The sequence below is a fragment of the Plectropomus leopardus genome, chromosome 12, assembly GCF_026936395.1.
Source record: "Plectropomus leopardus strain MGB_pleo_1.0 chromosome 12, ASM2693639v1, whole genome shotgun sequence".
Lineage (NCBI taxonomy): Eukaryota > Metazoa > Chordata > Actinopteri > Perciformes > Serranidae > Plectropomus > Plectropomus leopardus.
Window position 1 is genome coordinate 21,510,034 of NC_142187.1, and position 11,528 is coordinate 21,521,561.

Sequence of the window (11,528 nt, forward strand, 5' to 3'; positions counted from 1 at the left end):
ACCATTTTGCTAACCAGGTGAATGTTGATGGTTAGGAGAGTGAAGCCCTTTAATCTGTAATTTATTAATCATTAAACATTATTACATTATTCATACTGGTGAACAAGGACCACTTCTACAGAGGGACGTTCACAACATACATATTACATTATTATATACAGTGCAGTGCATTACAGTGGATCGTTATATGTGTATTACCGGGATGAAGGGAAGGGGACACTGGGGAGGAAAAAGGGGTTAGAGGAGAGGAGGAGAGGGAGAGGAGTGGTTGGTAGGAGGGGGAGTTGTGATAGTAAGTTGTCTTTTTATTTCTTCTTTTTTTCTTTTTTAAACCACAGTACAGTTTGTTCTATAAAAGTTAAACCCATAGAGAGATAGAGTGCCACATTTTCACAGCTACTGTTAGGTGAACCTACTGGAAGTTGACTCTTGTGGGAATATCAAATGAGATACATTTTGTCATGAGATGCTATAGAGAGATGCTATAAAACATTCTAAGATAGTCAACCTCCTTCCAGAGTGCGGAGACCCTGGAGGGCAGGCCAAAGGTCAAAGGTCAAAGGTCAAAGATCAGATCAACGTGCATGCGTGCTGCAGACATTCAGACGTGTTCGGCCATCTAGAAAAATGGCCGACCCCCCCGGTTATTTCTCCCTCTATGTTTAGGCATCATTTTTGGTGCTTTCCCTTTTTATATATAAAAAATACAAAACATAACAGCGAAAAGAATTCCGTTAGTTGTCCCGTTTTTCTCCTTTTTCATTTTTCCAAAACTTGTTTTTTGTTCGTTTTCATTTCAGCATTTGGTTGGGGTTTTTTCCCCCTTTTCTCCTCCAGTCACTTACATATTGACAAAGTATACAATATTTTACAACTGAACAAGACTGAAAGATAACATTTGATTTGTCCAATCAGATACAAGGCCCGCATCCTATATCCAATTAGAGAAGTCAACTGGAAGCTAACCAGTAGTAAGCAACACAACAAGCCTATGGTGTGAAGGGAGCTGTCCGATTTCAGCTCTGCATTAACATGAGCACCCGCCCTCGGGGACAGTTGGCTCTGCCGGTTTGTCCAGCTTAATGTCGATCACTGGGAATTGTCCAGTTAAGGGAAAGTCAGGTGGTTGAGGATAAAAACGCGTAAATAATAATAAATAAAATATTAAGACCTCATACGTCACACTCAAATGCTTGAAATCACAGCCTGCAAGTTACAGGGTAGGGGAGACCGGGGTTAGTTGGCACAAAGCCATTTTCTGGTCCTTTGAAGGACAAAGAAATGTAACAATGTAACACAAATGTACATGAAAATGATTTTTATCATGACCTCCACTCTTCCGCTTTTTTAAAACATTTGAAAGTCTCTAACTTTTTGTGATGAGGGTAACAGTTTTATAGTAGGGCTGCACAATACAAAAAAAAAGTCCTATTGCGTTTATTTTGAAGGAGATTATGATATGTGATGTGTCATGATTTGAGTAGGAATGGAAAAATAATATGAGATGATATGATATGATTTTTGCTGGGGTCTGCACCAAACAAGCAGCTTTGGAATATGATTTGTAAGCCGAGGCCTCGCTGTAGTTCCCTAATGCCAATTAATAATGGGATGTTTTGAGACATCCACCCTGCAAGAAGGAGCGCTACCGCAGGTCATTCATCCCATCTGCAATAAGACTCTATAACATCAGCATCACTGGCTGAGTAATTTGCACAACAAATTTTTGTAAATTCTATTCTCAAATCCATCTTTTGTGTACATACTTATTCTATTCTATTACTTACTTATTATTATGTGTACATACCTTATTTCCTCTATGTACATACTTATTTTATTACTTATTTATTGTTATTTGTTATTGTTATTTTCTTTGTTACATTTCACTTTTCTTTTTTCATGCTGCTGTAACATTTGAAATTTCCCCCAATGGGGGATCAATAAAGGAATATTCTATTCTATTCTATTCTACATTTTACCTTTAGCAAAAAATTGCAGCTCCTGCGATTTGAATATTACACTAAGCCATATTGTGATTATGATAATATTTGGATAATATTAAAATGCACAGACATTTTAAAGAGCTGTCAGCATAAACCTGAATGGAGTAAATATGGTCAGTAGCCACAAAACAATTTTAAATGTGTAATTTTTTTATTTTTATTTTAGAGAATAATAAAATAAAAAAACTGCACACTGTTAGTTTGAGTTAACATAAAGCCCATGTCCAAAACCGATTTGTCACTATAGATATGTTAAGTATTTTAAATGATCACTGCTGGTCTCTTCACAGCTCTCCGAGCTGGCGAATTTGGGTTTAACACCCTACAAAATATCAGTGGTGGAGGAAGTATTCAGTTCCTTTACTTAAGTAAAAATACCAATCACACTTTAAAAATATCGTTTTACGCGTAAATGTCATGCATTAGAAAATGCTGCTTAAGTAAAAGTATGTAAAGTAAAATTTCTAAAAAATTAAGTATTTAAAATAAAAGTTCTCGATGCAGAGATTTCTCAAATAAATTGTAATAATTAAAATAATTAAAAGGAAAGGTAACAAGTCTTCATATTTGAGAAGCTGGAACCATGAAATGTTTTTTATGAAAAATTGACTTTATTATTATTGACTTTATTATTGATTATTATCAAAACAGTTGCCAGTTAATTTTCTAATCATTTAAGCTTCCCCTGTATATTATCATATATGTGTGTAAAAATCTTAATTTGTAAAGTAAGTTATCAAATAATTGTACTGAGTAAAAAGTACAATATTTCCTTCTGAAGAGTATAAGCAGAAAGTGACATGGCAAATGACAAATTTGTACTTAAGTACAGTACTTGAGTAAATGTGCTCACGCTGCAACTTTATTTAACATCGCGTCAAAGATGAAAGTGATTTATCTGACATTTATCAGATATAATATACTGTTTATCAATAGTTGAAATATTGTTTTTACATTAGCCTAACGTTACTTCCACCTTTAAAATAATGCCACTGAGAAAACAGGCCTACTTCCTACTAAATTAATTATTTAGGAAACGGTTGCTTGACATTTCGGTTCACGTGTCGTTAGTCTGACAGTGTAAGGCTGCAGCTTCCTCTCTGTCCTGCATGTGATCAGTTTGCTGCCGGTATGTTGCCTGTTAACCCGCTCGGGTTGGTACACGTGATAACATGATAACATGATACAAAGCAATATTGATGCAAACATGACGAGCTGCGCGTCGTTAGGACGCATGGCGTACCTTATGCGGAGATCTCTGTCCACGTGGCATCCCGGTGGTTAAACCGTTCATAGTTAATCATTCCCACAACTTCAAAACACGCAGCACACCAGACCGGCAGGGAAACAGCAGTGTCACATGACAGGGGTCAAAGGGCACCGCGCTCTGTGACCTTTTTATATTTTTTAAAAAGTATACATTTTTATTTATTCTAGGTATTTCTTGTTTTTTCTTATTGGATTAATGTTACCTGACTGTTTACTTTTGCTGCACTTTTTTGTCAGTTATCTTATGTTGTATTTTACTGTAAAATGTTAATTGTGGGGTTTTTGTTTTGTTTGTTTAATTTTGTTTTTGTTTGTTGTTGAGGATGGGGGTTGTTTGTATAAGCGTCCGGCTTCCTGACCTCTCCTGACACTTTGTTTTTTTTGTAATTCAACTGGAAAATGTGCAGTTTTTAAATTGTGTACAAATAAATCAAACTGAAATAAACTATTTATTTATTTTAAAGTCTGGTCTAACTTTAAGGCTAGTCGCATTTTTCTGTCACAACAGCGAAAATATATCACCCTTTCTTTCTGTAGAGAACTAGCTTCTAGAGAATAGACAGGCATACGCTACATTTTTGAATGATTTTAAAGTCTGTGATGAGTTATGAAAGCTGGCTAACATGGTTTCTGGTCAAATGTCTTAACAGTTAATGTATTTTTAGTTGGGGTATTTTGAGATGTTTATAGCCTTTTCTTTTTTCCTATTATTATGAAAACTAAATGCAATTAGACATTTCTACAGAATTGCTTTAAAATGTGAATTTGGTTATAAAAAAAGGCAGATATTCTATGAAATGGTCATGTTTTCTGGTTTTTGTTTGAATTAAATGTTCAATCCTTTGCCTCAATTTTTGTTACAATAGTGTTGTGCCAACCGATCCTGTGATGATGCTGGTTGGCAGAAATACATAACATGACTTTAATCATGAATCTAATTTTCACCTAATTTTATAAAAAAAAAATCAGAGGTTAAATACTAGCTGTATATCTATCTTTAAATGGTAAAACAGATAGAGTAATAGAATTAAGTTTAATTTCAAATATAATAGATTAATTCTCAGTTATTGATCGGCATCTCTCTCTTTAATCAGTCCCTCATCTGTCCTCCATCACACATCGTCAGTGTCTGTCACTTCCCAGACAGCCACTATGTGGTGCTACACCTGTGCATCCACTCTCTCCTCCTGGCTCTGTGCATTTCTTCTCTATTAAGCAGAAAAGCTTTAATGGCTGATGCCTCAGTAGACAGTAGGCTGGGCGGTCTGTTTGTACTCATGCCAACATCCACTAAGAGATTAAAAATAAGCTGCCTGTTTCTTGGCCGTGTGACTCTCGGCACAGTGAGTCACAGCGGCTGTAAAGGATACTGCCTTCAGGATTTGCGTCGTCCAAGCTTTCCATTCCAGGTAGGGCTGCTGCAACCCGACGAAACAGCTACGAGGAGAGAAGAGGAGGAGGAGAGAGGAGAGGAGAGGAGAGGAGGGAGAGTTAGGGATTAGGAAAGATGACAAGAAAATGGAGGAGGAAATCAGCATGCAAGAGAGGACAGGGGGAGTAGGAGGGTTGGAAATCTGCAAAAATATATATTGTATTTGTTCTAAATTGACTTCAGCCCCTTTTTGAAGATATTTTGTGGTTTCTATGTGTTGAGTAAATCATCTGATCTCTGTTCACTGTTTTGTGGAGCTTGTAATATTACTACCTCTCTTTTTCCTTTGCTACTTTTGTCCTGCACTAACCAGGATTTGACACATTTTGTACACTATCCACCAGACTTATTACCAATTTTTCCACATATTTCCACCTAGAAATGTCATTTATTCACATTGGTGACTCGATCACCTTGGAGGTCCACAGGAATGTCAGAAAAGCTCGGAGCAAGTGACGCCCAAAATGCTGTGAAATATGGTGAAACTGCAGGGATCACCTGTTTGACATTGCAGCCTGTCTTGGCACTGGTCTCGATGAACATGACGTTCAGCTCTTTGGCTCTCTGCTCTCCTTCCTCGATCATGATTTGCCTGCAGGAAAAAATCAGGCCAGACTCAGCATCACAACATCGAAGGATAATTTATTCCGTACTGACTTGCTGCTTTTAATGACACGCTTTCTGAGGATTGAACAATTTATCTTAGCCATAGCTAAATGAAGTGTCTGACATGCTCACCTCTTCTCTTCCAGATCTGTTTTGTTGCCGACTAGCATGATAATGACATCACTTCCTCTCTCCGTCCTGACATCATCGATCCACTTGCAGGTCTGCTGGAATGAGTTCACATCTGTGGAGACGAGACTCTTATTTTAAATCCAGTCGTTTTTGTGTTAACAGCTTTAAAATCTCATGAACAAATAGTGCCTCCACATTGAGTTTTTATATATTTCCATGTGTCCAGGTGTTGAGGAATGCAGGAAACACTTCCTCCTCAATTTTTAGAACATGTGCATTTGTCACCTTTAACAAAAACTAACTGCACGTTTATATCGGCACGTCATCAGTATCAGCCGATATTGGCTTTAAAATAAATAACGGTATCAGCCCACATGCTAATTTCTGCTTATATGATAAACTAATTGTCTGAAATTCTTTTTTCATTTGACCAAATCAACATGTACAAAACATCATCAATATTTCTTCTGTTTTGAACATACACTGAAAGCACTGTATTTTATGTCTCCGTCTGCATAACATGATTTTAATTTAACTACAGGACAGACTTAATGATCACTAAAATTAGACTGGAAAAAAAGAGGATATATAGATATTGGCATTGGTTATTGGCCAAATGAGTTGCTATAAATCAGCATATTGGATATCAACAAAAAATCCAATAGTATCCTGATAAAACCATGAAAGTAGCAGAAGAAGCAGATTGCTGCTTACTTGTAATGTCATAGACGACCACAGCTACTGTAGAGTCTCGAATGTAGCTGGGGATGAGACTCCTGAAACGCTCCTGTCCAGCAGTATCCCACAGCTGCAGCCTTACCTGCATTCACACACACACACACACACACACACACACACACACACACACACACACACACCTTCAGCAGCTGTTCCAACATTACCCATCATACTGCACGCAGACTATACAGATGTAAGGCCTTGTAAGCACACATCCAAAGGGATTAGCCAGTATCAGCATGTGTGCAGGCTGACAGAGCCATAATAACCCAACTAAGAAATAGTATTAATACTAGCTAAAGCAGATGATCCATGGGAAAGGCTTTGACTCCTTAGGGCTAGAAAAGCCAACACTATTACTAGCAGAAATAACCTCAGGATAATCGTGTTAGTCTGTGAAGAGAGCAGTAATTAAGCAAATCAAATCAAAGATTAGTGAAACCAGAGAGAAAATTCGGACAGTTCTTCCTCAGGATGTCGACTGGCTAAACGAGTTCAAATACATGAATTCATTTTTACACGAGTATCTGCATGCTAATTATATATGATAATCAAGGCCTCCTACTGTTCGGTCTTCCAGGTACATCGTCTTCGATAGGAAGTCTATTCCAATGGTCGCCTGCAGTGGAGAAAGAACAAAAGAGGGGAAAAATCATCAGCATCACCCAGAGTTTACAAGCTAAATGTTTCCCTGCACCATCTGTTGTTCCCAGATTAAACATTGTTTATGCGGAGAAAACACAAAAAGCCAAAACTGAATCAGACTAAATAAACAAATTTCATTTGTTTCTGCCCTTGAGGCTAAATCATTCAGACTTGTTCTGTACCTAACTTCTAAGAAAAACAGGTGACAGAATAATTTGTATTCTCTTATGAAGAATTTAACACTGCTGTGCTAATATAACCTTTTGATAACTGCAGTGACAATATTCAATTTTTTTACCCTGATTTGTAATTTGTTTATCAAGTGGGCATTTTGGGCCAAAAGCTTTCATTGCAATGTTATTCAGTTGTTAATCAGTTAATTAATCAGTTAATTATTAAAACATTGAAGGCTTAATATATTGTAAACCTACAGCGTTATTAGTGCCACTATTCTGTCTACTCAAACATGGAGGGACGATTAGTAAAGAAACTGTTTATAAAATATGGCAAGAATTAAGAAGATAGCATGTATACAAGGAGAACTCCCACACAATCACTTCTTATGTACAGTTATTGACCATAGTCAGTCATTCTATCTATCATTTTTTTTCTAAATTAGATTTCATGTTTCTGATATTTTTGGTCTCACCTGATATGTGTTGTCGAAACTGTCATACATGAATCTAGTGATGAGAGATGTTTTCCCCACTGAAAGAGAGAACATGGGATAGTTTTCAGTTAGATTTTCAGATGATAAATAATCATAAATCATCTCCTAAATGCATGATTACACAATTTCCCATCACTATCAAATTATCAAAGAGTAGAAATCATAAAAAGAAAAAACATAAGCCATGTTATGCACTGTAGAACACAATCTGCCATATAATTCAGCAAACATCTGTCCTCAGAGAGGCAACATTTTCAATTATGAACAAAAGAGACCCCAAAAATTTTAAAAATTTGCCACAATTTTGCTTCTCTGGTGTTTATATCTGTAGTGGAAACAACTGCTTCTTCCCCTTTCATAAAACAAAAATTTAAAAATAAAATTATTATTCTACATTTTCTGTTCTACAGGGAAAGATTAGACGTAAAACTATCAGTAGTTTTCCAAAAACAACAATTATTCCCACTGCTGAAAAAAATCAGTACATTTTCCTCACCATCAAACCAAAGTGAAAGAAATCATGGCGATAAACAAAGTCAATAATGGGAAACTAACTGACAAAGCTTTTTAGGGCTGAAACTAAAATGATTTTTATCATCAAATAACCAAATAATCAATCACTTTTCACATTAGTCAGTCAAAGGACTAGTGTGTAGGATTTAGTGGCATCTTGTGGTGAGGTTGCAGAACTGAAATCTCTCCCATATGTGTCCACTGCATCTGACGCAAAAAAAAGAATGACCCTTACTAGAGCCAGTCTTTAGTTTGTCCATTTTAGGCTACTGTAGAAACAACATGGTGGACTCTGTGGAACAGGACCTGCTCCATATGTGGATATAAACAGCTTATTCTAAGGTAACAAAAACCACGATTCTTAGTTTCAGGGGGTGAAATACGAATGAAAACATAGTTATGAATGTTAAACTCCATTCAATATATCTTCCTAAATCCTACACAATGGACCTTTAATCATTTTGGTCTATGAAGCGTCAAAAAATGTGAAAAATGCTGGTTGAAAGGTGATGACTTCAAATGTTGTGTTTCGTCTGGCAACAGTGAAAATATAACGAATACAAACAAAGAAAAGCAGACAATCCTCACACTGGAGAGGCTGCACCTTCAGAATATATGACAATTTTGCTAAGTTTGATCATTTGAACAATTAATTGATGATCTAATTACTTTTATTTATATTTGTATTGTTTGGTTGTGTTCTGTGCTGATATGTATGCATGGGCAGATCATGAGGCAATGGGACTGTGGGCACAGATATGCAAAAGACCCCACCATCCGTCCTACACAGAGGCAAGACACATAGACATTGTGGTGGTTTTGCCTCTTTTGTTGTTGTTGTTTTGCAACTCTGTTACACATTTTTGTGGTTTTGTTCCTCTGAGGTAATTTTGTGTTTTATTTGGTTGTTTTGCATCTCTGTCAGGTAGTTTTGCCCATTTTTGCAGTTATTTTGTCTCTCTTCAGTTTGCTTGCATCTCTTTATGGTCTTTGTGGTAATTTATAATATGTATTTGTATAAAGGCCCATCTACAGAGGTGCATTACAAACCAGATTAGGCATAGATGCTGCAGTATGTTGCATTGGCCCATGCTACTTGTTCCTGTAAATATTAACATTTGTATATAGAAATCAAAAAACAGTTGTTGATTCATTTTCTTTTGACCAATTGAGAACCAACGACATCAGCTGTGATGGCTGGATGTTATTCTGTTATGCTGTTTCATTGTGTCTTATATGCTAAACATGTACATGTTTAACTATAATGTATGTCTTTTTAGCTCATTTTGTATGCTTTTAACCATTGTACATATCATAATATTCAAAATGTATGCTTTTCATTATTCTATGATGCCTATACTAACATTTTTGCTTATTAATAGGCAAAGGGAATACTGATGAAAACTAGTAAATGAGGGTGCATTTACATTTGTCTGAGTGTGAATTGATGTATATTGTTCCTTCTTAAATAAATAAATACCCAAATATTTATATGTATTAATGGACTAATTGTTTCAGCTTCTCATTAATTCCACATTCTTTATTTTATGGTGATGAGAAAAGAATGTTATTAAAGAACAAAATAAGAAAACAGTAGTCAAAAAACACCTATGATCACCAAAAATGCACAAGATCATCCATAACAGATAAAACATACACACAGCAGCGCTCATAAGATTGACTTCTCAGTGGATCAAGGTGAGCCTACAGTGAGCTGGATTCTTATTGACATCCCAGCATCTTTAGCACCATTTTACGTCCCATCTACACATCAGAGAGGACTGGACTTTTCCAGCAGGCCCCGGGCTCTCATGCAGAGTCTCTGTATGCAGACAGCAGTAGTTTTGAAGCCAGCAATGGGCAGTGGCCACGCCAGGCCTCGATTCAGCACCATGGACAGCAACATTGCAGTGCGGGCCACACAAACACACACAGGGAGGCTCGTAGTCGACACACTGCCTCATCTTAGACATGCAACACACACACACACACACACACACACACACACACACACACACACACACACTGAGGCATCGCAATGAATAACACAAACAAGCTGCTGTCACAATAGGCCATATTGTGTGTATGTATTGTGCTGCTGTATTTTATGGGATATGTGCGGCCACTCTGGATGTCTGATGTCTGAACACGTATTCAGGCAGCTTTTTACAGCGCTAAACCATTATCGATCCAGAATTTGTGCCATCACGTCAAATCACGCACACGGTCCTCCCCACCCTGAATAGATGGCTTATTGAATAAATAGTATAATGTTGTGGCGCTGTCAAATCGTTTTTTTTATTTGATTATTTATGGGACCGAACCGGAGACTGCGAGGTTTAGAGATGCTACAGACATCGCCAGCCTAGGGTGTGTCCCGAACTGACACATGGGGGACTGTTTATTATCTTCTCTAAATAAAAAGAAAACCCGAGAGGAGGACGAAAATAATACACAGTTGTCATGTAATGGAATAAAAGGTTGTTAGAAATAAGCGATGAGAGGGGAAATAAACCGGTTATGTGAAAACAGGCTGACCATATTTGTCGGTCACTGCAGCACATCAAAACATCCCAATTCATATCGCCTGCTATGATGCGAACATGACAATTTGCGTCAGCTAATCCTCAAGGATATTCTCTACAATTAGCAATTATTGTTGAGTAATCGTGATGGTGATGTTTAATCCAAGGGTGCAATTTACATACATGCGTTTTTTTTTCTTCCCCGGTTAATCAGATCTTCTACAGTCACAGATTGTGCCAAAACACACATGGGCGTCAAAATACCCAAAAGCCAGCTACCTACATCCTGTATATCAAGCAAAAACTTTAAAAAACCAACAGTGATTACATACATGGCCCTCTGCATATACGCATGTTTAGCATTAGGATGGATGGATAACACCAAACCTGTCCAAGATCTGACTCACCGCTCTGCTCTCCCAAAAATACGAGTTTAAATTTCCTCAGGGGGTTCCCCAAATCTCCTCCAGCTGACATGGTGGCAGATAAAGAGCTCAACTTGGATTATTTTATATGTTCTTATCGCTTGGCGTCTCCTCCGTTGTGGGTGCGCAGGGGGATCCTCCTCTCCTCACAGAATGATGGGAATGCAGCTCAGCATCCTCCTGTCAGTTTTAGGGAGCTGGTGCGCCTGCGCGACCTCACCTATTTCCATCCGTCACCTTTCTATAGGAAACTATGGTTTTTCTGTAGATAGAAAATAGAAGATGATAAAACATTAATTTATGTTACATAAATGTGAAAATAGGTTTGCTTGATTACATTGATAGCAGATCTTAAGATAAAAACAACGGTGGAAAGTAACTAAGTATATTTACTCATACTTTAGCCAGTTACAAAAAAGAGAAAATGAACATGCCACATGTGTTTACTTTGGACCAGTGATTTTTTTTATATTCTTGGTCTGCCCATAACAATTATCTCATACAAATCAAAATGACTGTTTCATGTATAGGACACTTGTAGCAATGCAATAACATGTTGGCCCTGACCCA

General features: G+C 37.2%; 1 protein-coding gene across 1 annotated transcript; it reads right to left on the reverse strand.

Annotated features, from left to right (window-relative positions):
* Positions 1 to 44: 44 nt before the first annotated feature.
* On the reverse strand, positions 45 to 11,139 carry rab6bb (RAB6B, member RAS oncogene family b). Its single transcript, XM_042498084.2, has 8 exons — positions 10,941 to 11,139; positions 7,475 to 7,533; positions 6,746 to 6,799; positions 6,157 to 6,262; positions 5,443 to 5,554; positions 5,203 to 5,296; positions 4,643 to 4,709; positions 45 to 1,092 (listed from the first exon to the last, which is right to left on the reverse strand). The coding sequence occupies exons 1-8, from the start codon at positions 11,008 to 11,010 to the stop codon at positions 1,028 to 1,030; spliced, it is 627 nt and encodes a 208-aa protein (XP_042354018.1). The 5' UTR covers positions 11,011 to 11,139; the 3' UTR covers positions 45 to 1,027.
* Between the last annotated feature and the right edge of the window lie 389 nt (positions 11,140 to 11,528).

Coding starts and splice junctions, on each gene's coding strand:
- rab6bb (XM_042498084.2), bottom strand. CDS start 11,010: ATGTCAGCTGGAGGAGATTTGGGGAACCCCCTGAGGAAATTTAAACTC. Junction 6,263..6,745: donor TGTACCTGGAAGACCGAACA/GTAGGAGGCCTT, acceptor GTGTGAATGCAG/GTAAGGCTGCAGCTGTGGGA. Junction 5,297..5,442: donor ACAGATCTGGAAGAGAAGAG/GTGAGCATGTCA, acceptor TTTTTCCTGCAG/GCAAATCATGATCGAGGAAG.